Here is a 27,537-nt window from a genome sequence, read left to right as displayed (position 1 = left end):
AGAGGATGAGATGGTTGGATGACATCATTGACTCAATGGACATGGGTTCAAGCAAACTCCAGGAAATAGTGAAGGGCAGGGAAGCCTGGTGTGCTGCAGTCCATGGGGTCGCAAAGAGTCCGACTGAGCAGCCGAACAACAACAACAACAAAGGCTGTGACTGAACCAGACAGAGTGACTCCATGGAATTCTTCAGGCAAGAATATTGGAGTGGGTTGCCATACCCTCCAGATATTCTTCCCGATCCAGGGATCAAACCTGTGTCTCTTACGTCTCCTGCATTGGTAGGCAGATTCTTTACCACTAGCGCCACCTGGGAAGCCCTTTTAGCACCTACAGGAAAGTAAAACTTCATTTGCAATTTTGTTAATTCATAATTTGTGAAAATTCAGACATGAGCTGCACTAAAGCTTTTGATTTCTATAAATTGTTAAGCAATTTAATGTATGGATATTAAAAAGAGTATCTGGTTTACGCTACTTGTCAAAATGTTTTGTTACTTAGAAATATAAACTACTATATAAGGAACATCCAAATTACATAGCTTTTTGTTTTCAGTAAAAGTTGCCATCTTTGTAGTCACTCATTAATATATTTAATTGAAGTAATACAGTTGTAGTTTTGAAATACAGCCCAACTCGAGGAACTGCATAGTTCATTATTATAGGCAGCTGTGCAAAAGATCACATCATGACCACTTAAAATTCTCGCAGTCTGTGTTCCACTGCTGCCTCCCTCATGTGATACACTCCACCTATTCTGTTTGCAGTTCCCAAACCATGAAATATTCTCTGTTTCTGAGTCTGTTCATTTTGTCTTTCAACCTTGTTTGCCTTACTCCCACTTCCTACTTAGCTTTTTTTTTTTAACCTTTAAAAAAATCTTGTGTAGGGGTAGAAACGTAACATACAAAAAGCATAAAACATGCTTAAAAGTGCCAACATTTGGTAACGCCATCCATTCAAAAATCAGAAAATGACAGGCACTCCAGAAGCCTACCATTCCGCCCTTTCCAATCACAATCCCTCTCTCCCACTCTGTGCTAACTTGATTTTTTCTTTTACTTTGACTTTTATGGTCCTCAATTCCTTGCTCTTCTTCTTAGTTGACTATGCGAGAATGGCGGCGCTCATGGTAAAGAACCTGCCTGCCAATGCAGAAGACATAAGAAACGTGGATTTGATCCCTGGGTGGGAAGAAGGACCCTTCTCCGTCCCCTGGAGAAGGGCACGGCAACCCACTCCAGTATTCTTGCCTGGAGAATTTCATGGACAGAGGAGCCTGGTGGGCTATGGTCCACAGGGCTGCAAAGAGTAAGACACCACTGAAGCGACTTAGCGTGCATGCATGCAAGAATGTAAATAAACACTATAGTTCAGATTTCCCAATTTTTGGAGCTTTATGTAAATGGAACCATACAATACGTGCTTTTGGGTTTGTTTTCTTTCACTGAACATTAAGCTTGTGAGATTTATCTGGTACAGCTTGTGTAGTTATGATTTGTTTTTCTGATTGCATTATAGTGCTGCTGCTGCTGCTAAGTCGCTTCAGTCGTGTCTGACTCTGTGCGACCCCATAGACAGCAGCCCACCAGGCTCCCCCATCCCTGGGATTCTCCAGGCAAGAACACTGGAGTGGGTTGCCATTTCCTTCACCCATGCATGAAAGTGAAAAATGAAAGTGAAGTTTCTCAGTCATGTCCAACTCTTAGTGACCCCATGGACTGCAGCCTACTAGGCTCCTCCGTCCATGGGATTTTCCAGGCAAGAGTACTGGAGTGGGGTGCCATTGCCTCTCCTGCATTATAGTAGAGGACCACAAAGTACTGCCTATGGCCTGTTTTGTCACATATGGTATGTTGGCTCTACATTGGCTGAGCTGAGTAGTCAGGACAGAGATCACATGGCTCACAAAGCCTAAAATCTTTGCTATCTGGCTCTTTTCAGAAAAAGCTGGCACACTGCAGTTCATGGGGTCGCAAAGAGTTGGACACAACAGAGCAAGTGAACTGGACTGAACTGAGTCTTACTTCTGTAGTATAGGGTTGCATGGTATACAGGTACAAGTGCTCGGTCGCTCAGTAGTGCTTGACTCTTTGCAGCCCCATAGACTGTAGCCCTCCAGGCTCCCCTATCCATGGAATTTTCCGGGCAAGAACTGGAGTGGGTTACCATCTCCCACCCCAGAGGATCTTCCTGACCCAGGGATGGAACCTGCATCTCTTGTGTCTCTTCAATGCGCAGGCCGGTTCTTTACCACTAGCACCACCTGGGAAGCCCTGCATCGTATGATATACCATAATTTACTTTCTCAATCTCTTCTTTGTAGATTCTTGGGTTGTTTACACTTTTGGGGTTATTATAAGTAGTCCTTCTATCAGTATTTTTGTTTGTGCTGCAGGTGAATGCGTAGCTACACTTCCACTGGGATATGGATCTGTACTAAAGCAATAATGACAAAGCATTTTTTTTTCAAAGTGATTGTACCAGTTTACAAACACCTGGTATCAGCAGTCTTTTGACATTTTAGGGGCTTCCCTGGTAAGGAATCCACCTGTAATGCAGGAGACCTGGGTTTGATCCCTGGGTGGGAAGAACCCCTGGAGAAGGGAATGGCTACCCACCCCAAAAGTCTGGCCTGGAGAATTCCATGGACAGAGGAGCCTGGCAGGCTACAGTCCATGGGGTCGCAAAGAGTTGGACACGACTTTCACTTTCTCAACATTTTAGCTGTTTTTTGGATAGTTTGTAGTGTTTCTCACTGTGGTTTTAACATGCATTTTTCCTGATCACTAATGAAGCTGAGCACAGTTTCATATGTCTGTTGGCAATTTGGATTTCCTGTTTCGTCATCTACCTGTCCAAATTCCTTGTCCATTTTTCTATTCAGTTGTTTTTCCTTTCTTGATTTTCAGTTTCATTTTATGTATTATGGATCCAAATTTTTGTCCAAGTTCTACTCATTCTTTAGATTATAGGAGGTGGCACTTAAAAAATTTTTTAGCAACTAAGCAAGCTTTCTTTCCTTGAGAAAAAATTTATTTATTTATTTATTTTTGACTGTCCTGGGCCTTTGTTGCGTTGTGCGTGCTTCTTCCTCTTGTGGTGAGTGGGGGCTCCTATTCATTGCGATATGTGGGCCTCTCATTGCGGTGGCGTCTGTTGTGGTGGAGCACTGACCGTGGGGCCCGGGCTTCAGTAGTTGTGGCACGCGGGCTTAGCAGTGGTGGCTCCCCTGTTTTAAAGCACCAACCCAGTATATGTGGCACATGAGCTTAGTTGCCACGATGGGCATGTGTGATCCTCCCAGACCAGGGATTGAACCTGTGTCTCCTGTATTGGTAGGTGGATTCTTTACCACTTGAAGGAAGCCCAAGGTGGAATGTCTTTTAAGGAGTCTTTCTGGATCTACCTATCAAGTGGAGGTGCTCTTCTTTCCATCTCTACAACCCTCAGATTTCTAGCAAAGCCTGTATCACGGCATAGAGTGTCTGCACCGTAAATGAATGCCCCTCAGCAGGATGCTCGCTAGGATGCAGGTTCTTACAAGTCAAGGACTAGGCTTTACTTATCTCTGTATCCTCATTCTGAGCTCAGTAGGTGCTGAATGTTAGTTCAGAGAATAAATAAATGTCCACCCAGATATAAGAAAAAAACCCAATATAATGTAGATTGCCAATAGGAATGTATTTTCTCCCAACATCAATATTTATTCAAGTGGGTTGAAAAGTGGAAGTGAAGTTGTTCAGTGGTGTCCAGCTCTTTGCGACCCCATGGACTGTAGCCTACCAGGCTCCTCCGTCCATGGGATTTTCCAGGCAAGAGAACTGGAGTGGGTTGCCATTTCCTTATCCAGGGGATCTTCCTGACCCAGAGATTGGACCCAGGTCTCCCGAATAGTAGGCAGACACCTTACCATCTGAGCCACCAACTGGGTTAACTGTATGCTATTATCAGAGATTCCCTACTCCCCCAGGTCAGAATGGGATCTTTCTCTTCCATAACAGTCTGAAATTGTGAGGTTTTACTACATTTTTAGACCAAAATATCCCACTAATTTAAACAGAAGAAAAGTCTGTATGCAGTTTTTTCACCTGGTAGGAGTATGCACTAGGCACCATGTCAAGGATTATGTTGATGCTTGAGTAAATTTAGCAATTTTTTCTATAAATTTCTTTTTATGTAGCATTTTACATTTGAAAATCTTTTGACAGCTTGAGAAAATATTCAAGAACTTATGAGTCAAACAGATATAGAAAATTTAGCTGGACTGACCTTCCTTCTTTCCTTCCTTCCCTCATTTCTGATACTTTATTCATCTCTTGTTGATTTTTAGATGCATTCTCTTCAGTGCTGCATTTTCATTCTTCTTGAAAGTTCTCTAGTATTTAAAATTACTGATCATTTCTTGCTTTTTGAAACCCTTCCTTTCCTTGTTTTCTCTGGAGCTATGTAAGTTGCAGTTGTCTTCAGACTCTGTCATTTTTGTTAGAGGTGGTTTAGTCGCTAAGTTGTGTCCAACTCTTTGCAACCCCATGGACCATAGCCTTCCAGGTTCCTCTGTTCCATGGGATTCTCCAAGCAAGAATACTGTTGTGGGTTGCCATTTCCTTCTCCAGGGGATCTTCCCGACCCAGGAATTGAGCCCAGGCGTTCTGCATTGTAGGCAGATTCTTTACCGACTAAGCTATGAGGGAATGACTTGTAGACTCTGTCATTTTTGTTGAATAGTCCTCAGTACCATTAAATATGCCTGATGACTCAGCCCAAGACACTTATGCTCTGCCCATATTCTCCTCTTCAAGACTTTATCTACTTCAAGTCCTCCTGGAAGTCATCATCTCCAGCCGAGTACCTATAAGTCTCTCTGCCAGGATGCTCCACTGCCACCTCACAGGCAACATGCCTGGAATGGAATTGCTGTTTCACCTACTGACTCTTTGTGGGATGCCCCTCCTACTGTGGGAGGCATGGTTATTCCCACAGTTACTCAAGCTCAGAACCGCGAAGTCATCCTGGATTTCTCATTCTTTCTGTCCCTTCCTGTCTAGCCAGCCACAGGCTAAGTTCCTCTTTGGTAATTTACAGATGACCCTTGCATCCTCTCCTCATTGCAGGTCCATATTGTCAGTTTTGTCCGACTCCTTGCAACCCTATAGACTGTAACTCGCCAGGCTCCTCTGGCCATGGGATTCTCCAGATAAAAATACTGGAGTGGGTTGCCATACCCTCCTCCAGGGGATCTTCCTGATCTGGGGATCTTTCTGATTCAGGGATCTTTCCAATACAGGGATTGAGGCCGCATTTCTTATGTCTCCTGCATTGGCAGGCAGGTTCTTTACCCCTAGCACCTCCTGGGAAGCCCATTATTTCAACACCACTTATTGGCCATCAGTCTTGTGCCAAACAGTGTGCCAAACACAGCAATGCAAAGGTAGACACGGCATACTTCCTGACCTTGAGGAGTTCATGATCTTGTTGTCTGACCAATTAGAATTTAAAATACCAGAAGGCAAAAACTATGTGTTATTTCTTTTTGTATTTTCATTACTTATCAGCATCTTCTATGGAGCCCATACATCAATATATTTATTATTGTAACAATGATAACAAAAGACAATGAGGGTTTCTTGTTCCCATAAGAAAGCTAGCCAGGGTCCAGCAAAATTTTTCTCAATGCGTTTTTACATAATTCTATTAGAAAGTCAAATAAGGAAGTTACCATCTGTCCTTCTTCTGGGTTTCTAATATTACAGAAATTTCTTTTTAATCATAAAGCTCTACATGCTCTAAAAATCTTTAAGGCCATGGTTATTCAGATTATTTTCTGGGATTGCACAAGAAGGCAAACCAACCCTTCTGGATCATTTGCAGAGTTCATTTAACTTTTCACTAATAAATTCTGTAATGTGTGTCAGAAATTCTGACACACACTCTCATATTGTATAGTAATCTGACACATGTACAGATTACTATACAATAATCCAGAAAATTTATCACAAAGGCTGTGCTGAAGTTTCAGGAGTGCAATTAGTAGACCTGGCATAGAGTGAGGAGGGGTAATACTTAACTCTTATTAGGTGCTTGTGTGCATGGGTGCTCAGTCCCTCAGTCATGTCTGACTCTGTGACTCTACGGACTGTAACCTGTCAGCTCCTCTGTCCACGGGATTATCCTGGCAAGAATACTGGAGTGGGTTGCCATTTCCTCATCCAGGAGATCTTCCTTACCCAGGGGTCGAACTTGTGTCTCCTGCATTGCAGGCAGATTCTTTACCACTGAGCCACCTGGGAAGCCCTGCTTACTAAGTGCCAAGTACTTTTTCAAAGAAATTATTTTGTATAATCTCCTTTAATCCTTAAAACAATTCTACTATGTAAGCACCATTAGAATCCCCGTTTTATAGATGAGGAAGCTGAGATACAGCAAAGTTCATAAACTTGCTAAGTTAGTGAGTGAAAGAGCCTAGATTAGAAGCCAGGAACTTAACTCCAGACCCTTGTGTGCTTAATGATTAGACTATTGTTTCTCCCAGAGGAAATGGCAACCCACTCCAGTATTCTTGCCTGGAGAATCCTATGGACAGAGGAGCCTGGCAGGCTATGGGGTTGCAAGAGTCGGACACAACTTAGTGACTAAACTACCACCACCACCACCAGAGATACATAAATAATGGCTCAAAGTCCCCACCACACACAAAAATATTGTGGGAAAGGCACACACACACACACACACAGGGAATGGAACTAAATGGAAAATAAACTGTTTAAGATAATTATAGCCACTATAACACAGGGCACTGGAAATTTCAAAGGGTCTCCTGCCCCACTGGGACTAACGCCCTATCCCATGTTCTTTGTTGGGAAAAACAGAGGAGAACAGCGTAAGAGACAGGCTCTTCGTGAGCACACACAGCTGTCGCCACCAGACCATTTTGTCTCCTGGAAGGTTGCTCACTGCACATGGCCTCTGAGGGGTAGAAGATGCCACTATTCAGTAGTCCTGACAGCGCCTCCAGGTCAGAACGGCTGGGGCTAAACCTAGAAGGCTGGCAGGCTTCAACCCCCACGTGACTCATTTCTCTGTACACTAGAGGGATAGGTGGGGGTGAGACACAGCAGAAGAGAACAAGGCGATTCGTGGAGCTTGGCTGATACTGAGTTTTGGCTTCTGAGGCAAAGGCAGAGACAAACAAAACAACATGGAAAACATGTGGCAGAATGGGAGAGGAAGGGAACACCAGGAGACTGGGCGCCCGCACCAGACAGGGGCCAGGTGCAACTTTAAAATGCAGGCTTGCTGTCTGAGTTAGCATCTGCAAACCATGCCCGTATCTCCACTTTACATTGTAATACTCTATCATCTCATCCAAACACGCAGAGTGAAAGGTGGAAATTTTACTCCTTTCACAGAGAAAAGGGCTTCTAATAATAACAAAACCAAAATGACTTCTGAAGAAAACTGTAGATCTTTCTGATTCAAGGATGGTTGCATTTAAACAAATTTGTTTGACATTGCTAACACTGTTGGGAAGAAATAAATCGGAAAAAAAAATTCAAGTTACTTTAAGACCTTTGGGGTTTTGTGCAGCAAATCTTAAAGCACAGATCAGAATGGCTCTGGCCTAATCTTTATGAATAGATAAGGTTTTGAGGCTAAGGAAAATATGTGTTTGTGTCCTTGAATTTATAAAAATCAGTCCTAAAAATTAATCGACAAGGACAATCAATGGAGAAAATATAGCACCACATCACAAATATTTTCCCAAATGATGGTTTTTGAAAAAGTATAGAAAAATTCATTTGAGTAGTTACTTCTCTGTTTATCACCATTATCTTTATCTACTTTTAACTTTCATCATTAAAAAGAAAATTAAGAATATTGACAGTTTTCCTTTTGGTAGCCTTAGCCTTAGGTAAAAATGGAAATGTAAATACATTAAAAATATACGTAGAGACTTTGCATATGCCTCTAGAAGGGAGTTTGCTGGCTAGCTCAGTTTTTGACAAAGAAAAATGGGTTGCGCTTGCTACTTGCACAAAGATGCACTGTTCACAGAACAAACCCCAAAATGGAGAATTTGTTTTTAAAAGAAATTAATATCCAACCTGATAATATACTTAGTATAAATCTTCAATTAACTGATAAAATGTGCAGCTTATTAGAATTTAAAAGTAAAACTTGCCAATAAGAACTTAATACTGATATCTGGAAATTCTAGCAGCAAGCAAGACACTCAACTTCATTTTTAGTACCCTATAATTAAAGATATACTTCTGCTTTTTAAAAACTCAGTTTTATCAATGTGATTGTACAGTAAAGTTTCCAAAAGAAGTGAGGTAAAGTATTTGTGAAGTCGAGCCGCCTCTGTTCCCTGCACAAGGCTGCCATCTGGGCTTGTTTATTTGTGTTCCCAACTTTCTGGAACAGGGAGTTTCTGTTAGGGACCGGGTATCAACCAAAGGAAGTGTCTTACAGAAGACGATAGTTTTTTCTTTTTTACTGTATTTTCAAACTTCAGGTTTAGTTTGGTCAAAAATATCAAATGACTAGCACAATCACAACACTTAACACAGTTGGAAGCCTCAGAATTGTCTTAGCAAATATTCTTCCACATGATGCAAGTAACATTTCCTACATGCCACCTTCTTGTGCCTTTCAGATCTTTTTCAAAACATAAACTGTCATTAAGGCTATAGCTACTTGGCCGAGAAAGCAAGCATTTTTCATGTATTCTTCTACAAATAAGCATTTGATTTAAAAGTGAAAGAACTGTTTCCAAGCAGTTTTTCTGATTTTATAAAGTACATATGAGCCAAATTTACAAAAAACAAAGCAAACAGAACTGAAACCTTTCAGAATGTAATTAAGAAACAAAGCATTATTGTTAGATTGATTGAACAATCTAATTGTGAAGCACCATTTAAAAAGCCACAAACCAACCCTTAAAAAAACTAGTAGTCCTTTATCTTTGAAATCTTTCATATAACAAATAAAATAGAAGCAAAAATACCTTGTAATGTAAAGTCCAGCAATACATATTCGTAAGCAAATTCTGTCTTTGTTTCCACTTGCGGTCTCTTCAGGGTAGAAAATATTTTTCCAGGGCTGCTATCATCAGGGTCTTCTAGCTTTCTAAGTCCGCACCCCATGGCAAAATCTGTAAGGAATTAAATTGCAGGATAGGGGAGGGAGACCAGCAAACTCTGTTGTTTAAGCTGCAAAAAGAAAGTTACAGACTTAACTGCTTGGATTTTTTCCGCTAAAACATAGATACTCAAAAAGAAAACATCTGAGTCCAAAGAAAGGAGCTGAAGATTTTTTCTATCCATTTTTCTGTAAAGTCGCTGAACCCATGATGATTAAGCTTCAGCTCTGGGAGGCTGGGCTTGATCTTAGTAGAAACATGCAAGCTGCTACAACTTAGCGGAGAATTTCCATGCCACGTCAATTTACAGCCAGCCCCCTACCAGAGTTCTGTCGCTCAGAGCACCAACAGTGCTTTGTCTATTCCAGTTGGCTGGATGATAAAGAAGGTGTCCAGAAACGGAAATAAGAAGGCAAAAGTGCAAATCAGATGGAAATACTTACAAGTAGAGGCTATATTCAGACATAGTGGCATGCAATTCTTTTTCTGTTTTCTCTTTTCCCTCTTTCCTGTGCCCACCCCCTCCTTCCTCCCTGCTACTACCAAGAAAGCAAAGGAGAGAGAGAGAGAGAATGAAAAAAATGGATTCTCAACGTGGTTGGAAACAAAAATCATTTCCAGAAAGGAAGTCAGGAAACTATTTCTGGAGTCTAGAAGGAAAAAGTTAAAGTTAAAATTCCATTCTTAGTCTTTAGATAGCACTTTTGAGGATTTCTTTTCACATGAAGGTTTTTTATTTTTTTTTGTCGGAAAAATCATATACTAAACTGCCACATATAAAATGTTTATATTAAACATAATAAAAAGATTTAACTGCAAAGAAGAGACATTAATGTGGATTATTAGCCTCACTAACATCTATTAAGTTTAAAATATTCTACTGTTAGAAGACTTATGATAGCAACTAACACTTCCATAGGTCCAGAGTATCCGAGTATCCTCAATTAAAAAACAACTGACAACTTGATTCATTCAGCCTTACAAGTTGCTATTTACCTGAAGTCAAGAACAATTCATAAGGAACAATGTAATGAGTGTTACTGTATTTTACCATTTACATATCATTCTGATGAGTATGACATACTGTGAGCCCTGGAATCAGACCACCTGAGTTCAAATACGGCTTCTAAAGCCTACTAGAGACGTGATCTTGGGCAAGTTACGGACCTCTTCAAGTTTCAATTTCCTCCCCTGTTAAATGGAGTTAATAATAGTACTTACCTCACAGGCTTGTTATGAAGTTTGAAAGAGATAATCTTATATCTTAACATTATTTTTGGCAAATGGCATAAAATAAATTTGTTAATGTGTTATTACATTATAAAACAGGGTTGAGAATAGTAATAGAAAGGAAGTGATTCTGCCACCATTCCCATTATTTACAAAGCAAATCTTAATCAATTTCAGATTTTATAGAACACAAGCCCGAAAAGATTTTTCAGTTACATTGAAGAGTGCACATGAAAACTCTCAAAAAGGGATAGATTATTTAGTTTGTAGATCACTATGACCTCTTGTCTCTTCCTTCTGCCTTCTTTAAATAGTTTACTTCTCAGAAGTGTTTATTAACAGAGGAAAATTCCATAGTCTTTCATTCTCAAGGATGAGCATGGTTGGTCATAAGCAACTTCTGGGTAAACTTGGCTAAAAAGATAGCAGATTCTGATCTAGTGTGACTGATTTGACTTCTATACCTGTCATTTTTCATGTTCTCTTTCGCTGTGAGCTCCAGAGTGCCACAAATAAAGTATCTGAAGCTCACTAACCCCTATCGCTGTACTTGGTAAATTATTTATTAAATAATCATTGCATTATTAAGTATCTGCTATGTTCCAGGCACTAAATTAAATGCTGGCTGGGTACACAAGCTGACTAAACGTGGCCTCTGCCCTAAAGAAACTGAATTCTTAATGGGGAAGACAGACTTATAAAGAGATAATTCCAATTTGATTTGGTAGCTGCTAAGATAGCAGGCATAGGATGCTATAGAAACCCTCGAAAGAGCCTGTAACTCAGCTTGGAGGGTATAATAGAGCTGTTTTGAAGGATGAATATGCATAAGATAGATAAACAGAGGTGGGGAGTATGTGCCAGGAAAAGGGAAAAGCATGAACCATACTATGGAATCATGAAACAGTATGGCATGAATTTGAAGGAATACAACACAGTTGAGAATTACTATAACATAAAATTTGAAAGAAGACTAAACTGTAAGGGAGGCAAGAGTCAGTGTAATGGACTTTCTAAGTTGCACAAAGGGAATTTTGACTTTATTCTGTAGACAACAAAGGAAAATCACATAATCAAATGGCAAAACTAGAGGAGCAGTTTGAAATTAGCAAGTGACATAAGTGTGTTTTTGGTAGGTTACTGTGGTTGATTTGAGGATGATGGTCTTAATAGTATCAAAATGGGGGGAGGCCAGTCATTCAGGAAAGTACTGCAGTAGTCCAGTTGAGAGTGGATGATTGAACAGATGAATGACTAAGATGCATTATTATGTTCTCAAAGAATTTCTATTATCTCTAGAAAAAGGAAATGCACTTCCTTTAGTTCAGGATTGCATCACTTAAACATTTTTCTCTCAAAAAGTCCAACAAAAGAAATTTTTGACTATTAATGATATTTCAAAACACATTTCCATGTCAATATGACACACATTCCTTCTATTTTAACAATTACATAGGACTTAGTTATATTAATATTATGCTTAATAAACAGCATTTTGGCTATTTTCAAAGTTTTATGGTGAAGAATTTTGTAAAGATTACTTTTTTCCCTACTTTGGATTAATCCCTAAATTCTTTGATTTTACTTCATAAATGGTCAAAGGAAACAGTTCACATACAAGGAAATCAGAAATAAGCCAAGAAAATGTATTCTAATGAGTAAATAATTCATTTACATTACTTACAGAAATATGTAGTTGGCTATAAACTGTTTAAGATATTAATGTTAGACTTTTTTTCTTTTTATTGGTCTCTGCTGCATGGCATGTGGGATCTTAGTTCCCTGACCAGAGATGGAAACTGCACCCCCTGCATTGGAAGCTTGGAGTCACTGGACCAACAGGGAAGTTTTAGATTTTTTTTTCTTTAAAACTGTATTTTGGGCAGTAAGCTTTTGTTTGTTATCACACATATTTGCTCCATATTTCTTTAATGCTTGTACATTTTTAGACAAATACTTTTGGTTAAACAATGTCTTGCATCTCCAACTTGTACTTAAGAAAAATGTACATTTCTTCAATAATATATTTTTCCATTTGAAAAAAAATGTCTGTTTTCTGGTTTTGTTATTTTGTTTTTTAAATAAACTTGATACTTTGGAATAATATTAGATTCACAGCAAAACTGAGTGGAAAGTACAGAAAGTTTCTATAAATCCTCTTATCCCCACTCATGCACAACCTTCCACTAACACCCAGCACCATTGTGGCACTGTTATGGTGCATTTGTTACAATCAATCACACATCATTGATACATCATTATCATTCAGAGTCCTTAGATGACATTAGGGTTCATTCCTGGTGTTGCACCTTTTGACAAATAGGTACAGCAAATTTTTGACAAATATATATTGACATATATCCACCATTACAGTATCATACAGAATTGTTTTCACTGTCTTAAAAATCTGTGCTCTACCTATTCATCCCATCCTTATTGCTTGTTTAACTTTTGATGTATCTGCTAATTGTAATATAAAAGGTAAAATAGTTCTTTCCCCCCTCTGATATTCAACTGTCACAATCATATTTGTTTTCATGGATAATCTTTTGTCTGTTGTGTATCCCCAGGTTTGTTCTATATTGAGTAATTACATTAAGTAGGATACATTTCTGGAATAAATGTTTTTTAACATTGGTCATTTTTTTCTATTGATTTATATTTGCTGCCAACTGTAGATTTCAGGGACAGTGTTCAGTTCTGTACTGTATAGGGGGTTTTCCCAAGTGCAGACTCTTATGTGGCCAGATATGATGAAGATGTATTATCAGTTCTTGTCTATGTTCCAATATGGGCCCACTTAGTCCTTGATGAATGAATGAGCTTTGTGAAACCATTCTCTATAATTTGTTGTTGTTCAGTTGCTAAACTGTGTGTGACCCCATGGACTGCAGCACGCCAGGCTTCCCTGTCCTTCACTATCTCCTGGAGTTTGCTCAAACTCATGCCAATTGAGTCAGTGATGCCATCCAACCATTTCAACCTCTGTCACCCCCTTCTCCTCCTGCCCTCAATCTTTCCCAGCATCAGGGTCTTTTCCAATGAGTCACCTTCTCCACACTAGGTGGCCAAATATTGGAGCTACAGCTTGAGCATCAGTCCTTCCAATGAAAATTCAGGGTGGATTTCCTTTAGGATGGACTGGTTTGATCTCCCTGCAGTCCAAGGGACTCTCAAGAGTCTTCTCCAGCACCACAGTTCAAAAGCATTATTTCTTTGGTGCTCAGCTTTCTTTATAATTCTTCTCATGGTAACTACTCAGGTTTGGAACATGTGAGCTCACTGAAGTCTTAAAGCTTCTAAGAGATATGTATCATCCAACCCATTCTGTACAGAGAGAAGTTTTTGCATAATCATAAAATTTTAAAATTCAATCTATTTTATGTGATCCTGATCCAAAAAAGAGGACTTCCTTGGTGGCTCAGTGGTAAAGAATCCGCCTGCCAATGCAGGAGACTCAGGAGACTCGGGTTTGATCCCTGGGTCAGGAAGATCCCCTGGAGGAGGAAATGGCAACTTACTCCAGTATTCTTGCCTGGGAAATCCCATGGACAGAGGAGCTTGGTGGGCTACCGTCCATAGGGGTCACAAAGAGTTGAAAGTGACTCTGCATGCAAGCAAGGCAAAACCCCCTCAAAACAACCAGTTTTATGAAATGCTATTTAGTAAGGCACCATGTGGACACAAAGATTAAAAAGCCAGTTTATGTTCTCCAGAATTGACAACCTAGCAGACAAACACTGAGTTTTAACTGTTTAATGTAAGGTTAGATTCAAAGTGTAGTCAAATTTCTTACGTAATTGGTGACTTATTAAAAGCACTGTGCTGAGTGCTTAGTTGCTCAGTCCCGTCTGACTCTCTGTGACCCCACGGACTGCAGCCCGCCAGGCTCCTCTGTCCATGGGACTCTCCAGGCGAGAATACTGGAGTGGGTGGCCATGCCCTCCTCCAGGCGATCTTCCCGACCCAGGGATGGAACCCACATCTCTTACGTCTGCCTGCATTGGCAGGCAGGTTCTTTGCCATTAGCATAACCTGGGGAGCCCCTTACTTCTATTTAGGGAAACACAAATCAAGACCACAGTGAGATAACATTTTATTACAGTAAAATACAAGCAATAAAACATTTACCATTTTTATTTTTTCTGTTCTTTAATCAGAGGAAAATTACTTTAAAATGTTGTGTTGGTTTCTGCTGTACAACCACACAATTCAGCCATAATTATATGTATATCACATCCCTCCCTCCCCTCCCTCTACCTCACCCTTCTAGGTCATCACAGAGTGCCAGGCTGAGCAGCATATGTTACATAGGAACTTCTTACCAGCTATCTATTTTACACATGGTAGTGTATATATGTTGATGCTACTTTGTCTATTCATCCCACTCTCTCCTTCCTATACTATATTCACAATTCTGTTCTCTGTATCTACATCTCCATTTCTTCCCTGCAAACAGGTTCATCAATCTCATTTTTCTAGATCCCATATATATGCATTAATATATGATATTTGTTTTTCTCTTCTTGACTGACTTACTTCACTCTGTGTAACAGGCTCTAGTTTAATCCACCTCCCTAGAACTGACTCAAATTCATTCTTTTTTATGGCTGAGTAATATTCCATTATATGTATGTACCACATTGTCTTTATCCATCCATCTGCTGATGGACATCTAGGTTGCTTCCATGTTCTAGACATTGTAAATAGTGTTGCTATGAACATTGGGGTACATGTGTCTTTTTCTATTATGGTGGGATTGCTGGGTCGTATGCTAGTTTTATTCTTAGTTTTTTAAGGAATCTCCATACTGTTCTCCATAGTGGCTATATTAATTTACATTCCCACCAACAGTGTAAGAGGGTTCTCTTTTCTCCACATCCTCTCTAGTATTTATTTGTAGATTTTTTGATGATGGCCATTCTGACTGGTGTGAGGTGATACCTCATTGTAGTTTTAATTTGCATTTCTCCAATAATGAGCAATGCTGAGCATATTTTCATGTGTTTATTGGCTACCTGTATGTCTTCTTTGGAGAAATGTCTGTTTTATTCTGCCCATTTTTTGACTGGGCTATTTGTTTTTCCGATACTGAGCTATATGAGCTGCTTATATATTTTGGAGATTAATCCTTTGTCAGTTGTTTCACTGGCAATTATTTTCTCCCATTCTCAGGGTTGTCTTTTAATCTTGGTTATTGTTTCCTTTGCTGTACAAAGATTTTAATTAGGTCCCATTTGTTTATTTTTGTTTTTATTTGCATTACTTTAGGAGGTGGGTCAAAGAGGAACGCGCTGTGATTTATGTCAAAGAGTGTACTGCTGACATGTTCCACTAAAGCTTTATAGTTTATCGCCTTACATTTACATCTTTAATCCATTTTTGAGTTTATTTTTGTGTATGGTGTTAAGAGGTGTTCTAGTTTCATCCTTTTATATACAGCTGTACAGTTTTCCCAGCACAACTTATTGAAGAGGCTGTCTTTTATTTACTGAATATTCTTGCATTCTTTGTTAAAGATAAGAACACCATAGGTGTGTGGGTCTATCTCTGGGCTTTCTATCCTGTTCCATTGGTCTATATTTCTGTTTTTATGCCTATACCTTACTGTCTTGATGACTATAGCTTTGTAGTATAGTTTGAGGTCAGGAAGGTTGATTCCTCCAGCTCCATTTTTCTTTCTCAAGACTGCTTTGAGAAGGCTTTCCAGGTGTCACTAGTGGGAGAGAACCCACTTGCCAATGCAGGAGACATAAGAGACATGAGTTTGATCCCTGGGTTGGGAAGATCCCCTGGAGGAGGGCATGGCTTGAGAAAAAAAAGGTTGCTTTGGCTATTCCGGGTCTTTTGTGTTTCCATACAAATTGTGAAGATATTTGTTTTAGTTCTGTGAAAAATACCCTTGGTAATTTGATAGGGATTGCACTGAATGTAGATTACTTTGGGTGTGCAGACTCAGTTGTGTCTGACTCCTTGTGACCCCATGGACAGGAGCCCGCCAGGCTCCTCCATCCACGTAATTTTCCAGGCAAGAATACTGGAGTGAGTTGCCATATCCTATAATCAATTTCATAGTATTGATTATTCCAATCCAAGAATATGGTTTATCTATTTGTGTCATCTTTGATTTCATCAGTGTCTTATGGTTTTCTGCATACATCTTTTGTCTCTTTAGATAGGTTTATTCTTAAGTATTTTATTATTTTTGTTGCAATAGTGAAGGGATTGTTTCCTTAATTTCTCTTTCTGATTTTTCATTGTTAGTGTATAGGAAGAATGCAAGACATTTCTGTGTATTAATTTTATATCCTGTGACACTACTGTATTAATTGATTAGCTCTAGTAATTTTCTGGTGGCATCTTTAGGGTTTCATTTTAACTATTTTAAAGTGTACAATTCAGTGGCATTAAGGACAGTTGATCATTGAACAACATGGGGGTTAGGAGCACAAACCTCCATAAGCGGAAAATTTGAGTGTAACCTTACAGTAAGCCCCTCTGCATCAGTTGTTCTGCGTCTGTGGATTCAACCAACAGTAAATTGTGTAGTGTGTATTTATTTTAAAAATCTGCATATAAGTGGATAAATCCATGTTGTTCAACGGTCAGCTGTACATTCACAGTGCTGTACAATGATCATCATTATCTAGCTCTAAAACTTTTTTATTACCCCCCCACAAAGTAAACTCTATCCTTTAAGCATTCATTTTCCATTCCAACCTTCCTCCACCCCCAGGCAACCACTAATATGTATTTTTGTGCATTTGTCTATTCTGACTATTTAATATAAATGGAATATAGAACGTGGTCGTTTGTGCCTGGTTACTTTTAAACATTTATCTATGTGGTGGTATTTATCAGTACTTTGTATAGCTGTATAATATTCCACTGCCTGGATATTTGATTATCTAGTCATCAGAACATAGATGTTTGGGTTGTTTCTACCTTTTGGTTATTGAGACTAGTGTTTCTATGAATATTAGTGAGATAACTCATTTTATACTTATTTGATGGGCAAAAATTAAGAAGTGGATGATATCAAGAATTAGGGAGAATTCTTTAAGGGCAAGTCACTGATGGGAATATAAATTTGTTTAATCATGCTAGAAAATAGCATTACCTTGTGAAACTGAACTTTTACATCCTATATGATTGAGCAATAGCACTCTTAGATACACACCCATGAGAAACTCTAGCATGTAAGAACCAGGAGATATATATAGATGAGAAGGTTAATAGCAGTACTGTTTCTAAAAGCAAAAAAACTTGAACCACTTAAATGTGTATTACCAGCCATTTCTTTTAAGGAGTTCTGCTATAAAGGGGAGGAAAGAAATGGAGCAGCAGTGGAGATTGGGAATTTTTTTCTTTTTAAGATGGGGGAAAAATAGCATGTTTGTATATTTAAGAATTGATTACATGGACAAGGTGAAAGAAAGAATCATGGAGAAAAAAGTTTCTGAAGAATCTGATTTCTCAGATACTGGATTTTTCTCCTAGTTTTAGAGGGTACTGTACATACCCTCCAGTTTTATCTATCTTTCTCTTTCCCTTTCTTAAACTGCTTGACCAAACAGCATATCAACTAAGTACCCAAAGACTGTTTGTGTATCTGTTGTAACTCCTATTGAGCATCTACTTTCTATATCACCACAGAAACCAGATCCAACTTACCATACACCTCAACTCATAAGTTACTGTGTGGCAGTCAAAATGAATTATAGAGTTACAGGCAAAAATATGATGAATCTACTACATGTAGTATGATGTCCTTTTTTTTTTGGCTGCGCCAAAAGAGCTGCATGGCTTCTGCAATCTTAGCTCCCAGAACAGGGACTGAGCCTGGGCCACGCAGTGAAAAGGCCAAGTCCTAACCACTGGACCAGCAGGGAATTCCCATGATATCCTGTTTTAGAATGCTTATTACAAGCGAAATTAAACAATATGTTGCCTTGTTGTTGTGCACTTTCTAAATCCTATCCAACTCTTTGCAACCCCATGAACTGCAGCACACCAGGCTCCCTGTCCTTCACTATTTCCAAGTTTGCTCAAATTCATGTCTGTTGAATCAGTGATGCCAACCAACCAGCTCATCCTCTGTCGCCCTTCTCTTCTCCTGCCCTCAATCTTTCCCAGTATCAGGGTCTTGTCCAATGAGTCCACCCTTGGCATCAGGTAGCCAAAATATTGGAGCTTCAGCATCAGTCCTTTCAATGAAGATTCAGGGTTGATTTCCTTTAGGACTGATTGGTTTGATCTCCTTGCAGTGCAAGGGACTCTCAAGGCTTGTGTCTCTATAGGCTTAGACATACTATATATGTAATAACATATATGCAAAATTCAGGACAATGATTACCTCTGGGAAGAAGACAGGAAGACAAGGAGAAAAAGAGCACATAGATCTAAATTATCAGTAATCTCCTAGTTCAGTGGGTCTCAAATTTTAGTGTGCATCAGAATCCCTGGAGAGCTCATTAAAACCTAGATGGCTGGGAGCCCCCAGAGTTTTCGATTCAGGAGGTGAGTGTGGGGCCTAAGAACATGCATTTCTAACAAGGTTCCAGGTGCTGTTTTAATGCAGCTCTGCTGAGATCACATACAGAAAACCACTTCCAGTTTATAAATTGGATTATGGGTTCACAGGTGTTACATTTGCTTTTATTGTTAAAATAATATAATAAACTTATGTTATTATTAAATCATTAAGTTAAATGGGAGGGAAAAAAGATGGCCAGTCATAGAACAAAGATGAGAGTATGTCAAGAAGCAAGGTTTAATATGAATCCAGTTCTGGGCTCTGGAGGCATCCTTTTTGAAAAATGCTAGCATTTCCCTTACTAAAAGCAAACATGAAAAACACTTCTCTAGGAGAACCTCAGGATCGTTTTAGAAGAATACTACTGGCAACTACATTGAGAAATAAATCTGAAGATTGTTTTTTTCCTTAGGTGCACAGGGAAAGTATTTCAGCTTTCTGAATCTCAACAATCTCTGCAAAGACTGGACACATCACAGGCTAACCTCTTTCATGGGTTCAACAAAAACTGCATTTGTAGAAAAGATTTCTCTTACTTTTTCAGATCTTACCCTTTCCTCAAGTGCCTTATTTAGGTCATTATTTTTCTTCCTTCCCTTCTCCCTCCTCCTTTCTGGATATATTGTATCCACTAGGTTCTGAGACGGAAATGTATATGATATTTTAGATTCCTACCTTGACCAGGGCTATGTAGAGGGTATACTCCTGCAACTGGTCACTGACAGGAGTTTGAGGAATGCCTGAATATAAAATTCTTGCTCACAAGCAACTCAGCCTGGAGAAAAAAAACCCCCAAAAAACCAGATCCATAAATATAAGATTTCATCCCAGAGCAGGACACGCAGCATATTATAGAAGGATACAGACTTATCTGCTTTCACAAACTCCCCTACACTCAGCTCCTCTAAGCTGTGCTCGCTCGCTCCCACAATTCACAACCGCGGCACAGAGGCCCGCGGAGGCAGGAGCGCGGGCGGGGCGGCGGAGGCCGGCCTTCATTGGCTTTCTGGCCGGAAGCGGCGGTGCGGCCCGGCTGCGCATGCGCCCCTCACACGTGCTTCCAGAACGCCCCCTCCGCCGCTGGAGATCCGCGGCCGTCATGCTGCGAATTTCTGCCTTACGGCTGCTAGGACGCAGGGGGGCGAGTAGGGTCTCGCTCTCAGAGGACTTTAGTTTACGCCACTACAGCTCGGGCCCTCTCGGTGTCCGCGACGATACCCGCGACTCGCGCGCCTACTTTACCACACCCATTTTCTACGTGAACGCCGCGCCGCACATCGGGCACCTGTACTCCGCGCTGCTGGCGGACGCCCTGTGCCGACACCATCGCCTCCGAGTTCCCAGTGACGCCGCCACCGGATTCTCCACGGGTACCGATGAGCACGGCCTGAAGATTCAGCAGGCGGCAGCCGCCGCGGGCCTGGCTCCGTCCGAGCTGTGCGACAGAGTCTCTGCCCAGTTCCAGCAGCTTTTCCGGGAGGCTGACATCTCTTCCACCGACTTCATCCGCACCACCGAGGCCCGGCACCGGATAGCTGTGCAGCATTTCTGGAGGGTGCTGAAGGCTCGGGGTCTTCTATACAAGGGTCTCTATGAAGGTTGGTATTGCGCCTCCGACGAGTGCTTCCTGCCTGAAGCCAAGGTCACCAGGCAGCCCGGCCCGTCGGGGGATTTGTGTCCTGTATCTCTCGAGAGCGGACACCCGGTCTCTTGGACCAAGGAAGAAAACTACATTTTTAGGCTTTCCCAGTTCCGGGAGCCGCTCCAGCAGTGGCTGCGGGGCGACCCTCAGGCCATAACACCGGAGCCATTCCATCACACAGTCCTTCAGTGGTTGGAGGAGGAGCTGCCGGACCTATCGGTCTCTCGAAGGAGTAGCCACTTGCACTGGGGCATTCCGGTGCCCGGGGACGATTCGCAGACCATCTACGTATGGCTGGATGCCTTGGTCAACTACCTTACTGTAATTGGCTACCCAGACGCTGAGTTCAAATCTTGGTGGCCGACCACCTCTCATATCATAGGCAAAGACATTCTCAAATTCCACGCTATCTACTGGCCTGCTCTCCTCTTAGGGGCCGGCATGAGCCCACCACACCGCATCTACGTCCACTCCCACTGGACAGTCTGTGGTCAGAAGATGTCTAAGAGCTTGGGTAACGTGGTGGATCCCAGGACTTGCCTTGACCGCTATACGGTGGATGGCTTCCGCTACTTTCTTCTTCGGCAGGGCGTCCCCAGCTGGGATTGTGATTACTATGATGAAAAGGTGGTTAAGTTGTTGGATTCCGAGCTGGCAGATGCTTTGGGAGGTCTCCTGAACCGATGTACTGCCAACAGGATCAATCCTTCCGGGATCTATCCGGCTTTCTGCACTGCTTGCTTTCCCAGTGAGCCAGGCTCGGCGGGGCCGTCAGGTCGTGCTCAGGCAGAGGACTACGCTCTGGTGAGCGCAGTGGCCACTTTGCCCGAGCAGGTAGCAGACCACTACGATAACTTTCAGATCTATAAGGCTCTGGAGGCAGTGTCCAGCTGTGTCCGGCAGACCAACGGCTTTGTCCAAAGGCATGCGCCGTGGAAGCTGAACTGGGAGAGCCCCGTGGATGCTCCCTGGCTGGGTACTGTGCTTCATGTGGCCTTGGAGTGTTTGCGAGTCTTTGGAACTCTGCTCCAGCCTGTCACCCCAAGCCTAGCTGACAGGCTGCTGTCTAGGTTGGGGGTTTCTTCCACAGAGAGGAGCCTTGGAGAGCTCCATTTCTTATCTCGATTCTATGGACACCCATCCCCTTTTGAAGGGAGGAGACTGGGACCTGAAACTGGGGTCTTGTTTCCAAGACTGGACCAGTCTAGGTCCTGGCTGGTAAAAGCCCACAAGACCTAGAAACTCAGTTCTTATTGGCTTGTGGTAAAAAAGTAAATTTGTTATTTTCTTATTTTTTGCATTTTCAGGGAAATTATATTAATGCTTTCTAAAGTGTTGCATCAAATGAGCACATAAGTAATGTCCCTGTGAAAAGAGGTTTGATAGCCTTTCAGGAGCCTACTCCCTACTCTTCAGTTTTCTGTGTCCATTAACCACTGTCCTTTGTACCCCAGTGTCTCTGAGATGTCTCCAGGGGTAAGAGACAACTTTGCTGATACTATTCCTTCTCATTGTACCTCCGTCCAAACCACAGTTGTTTGCCCAGACTACCTCTCATGGCTTGTTTTTCATTGGCCTGGCTTCTGCTGGGCAAATTAATGAGAGTGGGGGTTGGAGGCCCCTACCTCAGCTTTTGCTTTGTTATATATGTTGAGTCTCCTGTTGGAAACAGATTGTTTCATTAAACCTTTAAACACCCGTGCCCTGGATTAGATGATTTTCGCCTGTGTTTCTATTTTTGATTCTTAACATCTTGACTCCCCGTTTTGCTAGTTAATTGTCCAGTAGTTGTGCTTTGTACCATTATACTTGAACCGGTAGATGGCTCTAGTCTCATATTTAATTACTTAACACTGAGGTTTCAGAATATTTAAAATAAATTTTCTGCTTTGTAATTTTGCATAATTTAAAGAAAAAATTATATTTTCTTAAAATAAGGATAACTGCAACCACTGCTGTTTTACAGTAAGCAATAAAAAAGATCAAAATCCTCATTTCAGACTACTGGAAAAGGACATTCACTCCATTAGATGTTTAGTCAGCTAATAAGTAACTATCATGTGTGTTTGGACCATGATAAATTATAAAGCTCTCTTGATTTACTTGGTATGTTAAAATTTTTTTAAACTTTAATAACATTAGGTTTACAGGTGTGATTTAAAAAATCTGTAGAAAGTTCAGAAGGGTAATATTTTCTTTATATTTCTTGGTCTTAATTTTATTATCCACATATATAATTTACCTTATATGATTTCTTTTGGTCAATCAGTATGTATAATACAATATAGAAATTGTGGAACACCTATTATAAATTTAATACGTTTACTTTCAAGTAGTTTTTATTAATTATTTATTTTGTTCCTTTAACTTAAGTTATTAAAGTTTAAAAGTTTTTAAAGTACCTTATTCAGATCTGTTCTGTTGCGTTTGTTGAAGGTGATGGTGAAGGGAGGAAATGATCAATGCTCCAGGAATCTCAAACTGGATTTAGGGATCTCTCCAAGCTTCCATAAAAGAACATCACAGAGAAGATGTTAAGATATCAATTTATACAGTGACTACAACATAGTAAGCCAGCATTATTTGCCCAGACTATCTCTCATGGCTGATCTCATAGGTGATCAGACAGCTAGGGCAAAGTTTAAAATGAGAACTTGCCTTGAGATATGCATTCTAAGCATGGTAGCAAGCAGAGAGAGCTCACTATGAAGTAAACTACTGTGCTGGTAGTTCCCCCAGGTTTATTCTGGGTGCTACTGTTCAGCTCCAGTTTCTATTTATTAATTAGTGTAGTGAGAGATTTCTGGTTGCTTGGAAACATTGCTTTGAAAAGAATGCTTGAAGGCATTCTAAGGGTGGAAGGACCATTTCTACCAGTGTTCCTTTAGATCCTCCTTATTCTTCATAATGCAATCTTGGGCTTTCCATAGGACACATTCCAGTTATCTGCTGGGATTACTAGGGTAGATTACTGGGACCTAGGATGGCATATAATATCTCTTGGGGCTGGAGAGCAGAGCAGTGAAAGAGATGGGATGTTTACATGGATGAAGGAAAACAGACTTGGAAAGCAGTGTTGATAACCTGTGCCTTTGTAGTGCCATTATAACAGTCTTACAGCCCCTGTCATGAATGGAGGAACAGTGTCTTCCACCGGAATGGTCTTTGCTATGGCCTAATGCCAATTAGTACACTGCACCTTGGCTTGCTGGGTGTTAATGGAGTTCATTTTGTGCAGTCTGTCATTTGTGTAGGCACTTAAGTCCTACCAGAGTGTTTGTGGTAGTAGAGGACACAGGAAAACAGGGGGAGCCAAGAGGACAGGGCATACTTATTACAGAAGACAGGATATTCTGAGTGAAGAAGTGTGGTGAGTTGGATAGGACTTATTCCGTGGTGGAATGGAAGATGAACCAGTTAGATTCTCTGCAGGAGGCAGGGTAGGTAAAGCAGGGATCCTTAGAGTACTGAGTTGGTATGTTCAGTTTGATTCAGCAGTTTAAGAATGGCAAGTAGAGGACAGGTGAAACCTAAAACTGGCAGGCATGCATTTCTAAGAGAGTACACCTTAACCACTTTGTGGGAAAAGATGATAAACTTGTAGACTTCTAAGAACTTCCCTGTCCCGGAACTGCTAACACCTTATGTGGCATCTTGTGGATTCCTTGACGAGAAAGGAAGTTTCTCCCAATATTATCCTAAGGCTCTCAACTATCGATTTTTGGGTATTTTTGGAGGCAGTGTTGCAGGAGGTGATAGAGCACTGGTCAGGTGTTCATGGAATGTCATGTTAAAGTAATAATAAGCTGTCAACTCAGAAGACTACAGTCTACTGTGAAATCATGCAAGAAGTTGTGGGCAATGTATATGTGGCACCATTGTATATTAGAGGGTTATTCTACAAGTAAACTCACAGATAGGCACCTCAGAAGTCAGAAGACCTATGGCTATATGGGGGTCAAGAATAGGCAGGAACAAGAAGTAGTTACAGTCTCATTTCACTGAAATCTCACACTTATTCTGGAAGTAGGCCTTATTATTTTTCTTGAGCACCTCTATAGGGGCTGAGAAGAGCCTGAGAAATTGAGTATTAAGTTGATCACTCAAGAAGGCTTAGGCTGCAACATGGGCTCTCAGGTACAGGCCCTCCCCCCTCAGCCCCCCATAGTTGTATCCATTATTGACACATAACTCTTTGGATCTGGAAAGTTCTGAAACTGAAGTAAAGCCAGTAGTTGGTCAGGTTTTGGGTGTCCAACTAGGATGACATAATCGTGAAGTTTGAGTAGCAGGTGGCAGTACTGAGCAATCAACAGATTACTTCTTGGGCATTATGGCAGGGATAGTTTACTGGCTCTCTGTTCCATTCCTGAGTAGGTGGGTAGCTGCAGTGTCAGCCTGCATTAGTGTAACTTTGAGTTACAGTGGGGAAGCAGCCATGCCTGTTGATTAAGACTCGGTCCATAAACTTGCTGTATAATATTGCCTCCTGGAGGCAGTTCCCCCCCTATCCATAGTTCTCCCAGATGTAGAACAACTGTTCTTGCTAATGAGGTCTGGGATGCTGTAAATGTTGATAGGTCCTTGTCCTCATTTTTTTGCCAGAATGAAGAATATCAGTGGACCTGAAAAGATGTGGATCTACTGGCAGTGATGTGTCTATTTTTGCTGCAAAAGTTAAGCAGTTCAGAGAGATTGCAGGGAGCTTGGGCACAGGTGGAGGTAACCAAGATTACAAATTAGGGGGATCAGTTCTAGAACAAAGCCTTGGAGCCCCTTGCAAAACTAAGACAGTATAAAATATGTCATTTCAGCATAACACAGTTGGCCCTGCCCCTTGTTCTGCTAGGAGCTTTAGATAGGGTTGGTTAACTTCTATCAATAGGAACACACTAAATTTGAAGGTTAATATTGCTGGAAGGCCAGAACAGTAACAACCAAGTTAATTAAGGTTAATTAGTGAGGATTTTAACCTTTCAAGAAGAGGGTCTTACTCTTTTTTTGAGGCAGAGGATAGGAGAATCCCAGCCTAAGCTGCTTTCTTCTATCATCGAGAACTACTTGAGTTGAGGGGAAGGAAGTAGACAGTTCAGAGGTGAAATTGTGAAATTGACTCCTTAGTTTTACCCTGTGTAGATCCTGTGAATTAAGAGGAACCATCTAACGGAATAGTTGACCATATTTAAAATACTTTGCTTTAGATTATATTAATTATATTGATCAGTTTCTACTTAAATCTCCATGACGAGTAAAGGGGATTGGGAAGAGGTACACCAAGAGGCTCTTCCCATGGTATGGACAATTACAAATAATGTACTCTCTACTGTGCTGCTTCTCGTCTATAGCTGTTGGGAGCTTCAGCCTAACTTGGATCTTCACCAAAGTAAGGTGAGACTAGAGACTACAGTATAGAAGTTCCATCCTTGGCTATGAATTGTATTTCACTCCCGTTTGGTCTGTGACACAGTTTACTCACCATAAGTCCACAGCTCCTTACTTAAGAAAAGGATGGTATGAAATGTCAGGATGTTTCAGGAAACCAAATGTATGATCTGCAAGAAGAAAATAACTCCAAGGAGAGATGAGACCTGCCTTCACGTCATTAAGGATTTTTGGATGAAACATTTGCAGAGGGCCTAGAAGACTCACTTAGGTAAGCTGAAGGGACAGCTCTAGGAATAACTGGAAGTGGATGATGCCAGTTATCTTTGTGTATGGTATGGGTAAAATGGTACTAACCTCTATGCTACCACTCTCAAGGTACACATACCCCCTCATTGGTTGACAGTCACTGGTTTATGGGATTGAACAGGAGGTGAACCTTCGAGAACTAGTTTATGATTGATACAGATATGAATCAGTTTTATTCTCTTAATACAGTCAATAAAAGTGTGACTAATTACACATTTTTCCTAATTAAAATATTTTAAAAGGATAATAACCTTTACTTTGGAACACATTAAATATGATAGTGTCAGTAGTTTGACTTCCTTTGAACTAATCTAGAAATGTCTACTGGTTAAAAGGCTATAAATATCAAAAATAAAAGTTAACAAGCATGTTACATAATTTGGTTAATCACTAAAATAACACAACTGGAATGTATTTCTTCTTAGCAAGATGCAATGTTAAAAGAACTCAATTCAACAGAAGACAGGAAGGTGAAAAAAAGAGCAAAGAAAAATGAAAAATATGGGAAAAGAAAACCCGTAATGGCATGGCAGAAATAAATACAAATATATCAGTAATTAAATATCATAGGATGGACTTTCTGTCAAAAGGAAGCAGTATTGAAGCTTAAATTTAAAAAGTTAGCTATATGTAGTTAAAAGGTATATACTTAAACATAACAGAAAATAAGACATGAAGAGGCACTAGGCATAAATTAACCAAAAAAAAGCTGGCATCATAATAGTAGACCATCTATTTTGAGGGGATAATCATTACTAAAGATGAAGTGACTGAATATAAAAGGAACAATATACCAATAAGTTATAACAATTAAACTTGTATAATCTAACAGCCTCAAAATATAAAAAGTTAAAATTGAAGATGACAAGAAATGTTCAAATTTCGAAAGAAATTAAACTGCCATTTGTGAGTTCAGAGAAACTAGGCAATGAGAAAGTAAAATAACTTACACTAGACGTTAGCATTTCAGTCTTTAATGCTTACCACTTACTATATCATCACTTCTAAGGGTAGAAAAAAATGAAAACATTATAGCAGGTAAGGTTTTGTTACTCTTAAAACCTTGTCTTTTTCCATCATGCTTCTGTGAAAATAACAACTTGCTGTTTGAGCAGAAATGCCAACAAATATACCTGTTCAATGAGTCCTTTCTAGATTATTAAAAGAGGACAACCCCATGGCCATAATTTTACCAATTTTTCTGTTAGTTCAATAATAAGTGAAGGTGAAGGGAGAGGACCACCAGTTCTGTGTTCCTCATTTGTGTTCTCTCATTTACTCTTTCCATCAA

General features: G+C 40.4%; 2 protein-coding genes across 3 annotated transcripts in view; one reads left to right on the top strand and one right to left on the bottom strand.

Moving 5' to 3' along the window:
* RFTN2 (raftlin family member 2) overlaps positions 1-9,725 on the bottom strand; it is a 65,703-nt gene extending 55,978 nt beyond the window's left edge. Inside the window, exons 1-2 of one of the 2 annotated variants that reach the window (XM_043910489.1) lie at positions 9,591-9,725; positions 9,013-9,217 (exon numbers count right to left, since the gene is read on the bottom strand). In XM_043910489.1, coding sequence (XP_043766424.1) covers positions 9,013-9,151 — 139 coding nt within the window. In that variant the 5' untranslated portion in view covers positions 9,152-9,217; positions 9,591-9,725. The remainder of the gene's footprint in view (positions 1-9,012; positions 9,218-9,590) is intronic. The other variant, XM_043910488.1, reaches the window with a different exon arrangement.
* Positions 9,726-19,961: 10,236 nt separating this feature from the next.
* Positions 19,962-22,257, top strand: MARS2 (methionyl-tRNA synthetase 2, mitochondrial). The gene has a single exon (XM_043910487.1). It carries the CDS (start codon positions 20,013-20,015, stop codon positions 21,792-21,794), a length of 1,782 nt encoding a protein of 593 aa, XP_043766422.1. The 5' UTR covers positions 19,962-20,012; the 3' UTR covers positions 21,795-22,257.
* Positions 22,258-27,537: the final 5,280 nt, after the last annotated feature.

This window comes from Cervus elaphus, chromosome 8 (assembly GCF_910594005.1).
Source record: "Cervus elaphus chromosome 8, mCerEla1.1, whole genome shotgun sequence".
Classification (NCBI taxonomy): Eukaryota; Metazoa; Chordata; class Mammalia; order Artiodactyla; family Cervidae; genus Cervus; species Cervus elaphus.
This window is presented reverse-complemented; position numbering and strand designations above follow the sequence as displayed.

Bases quoted from the DNA above. Each gene is read 5' to 3' on its own strand.
- MARS2 (XM_043910487.1), top strand. From the start codon at position 20,013: ATGCTGCGAATTTCTGCCTTACGGCTGCTAGGACGCAGGGGGGCGAGT.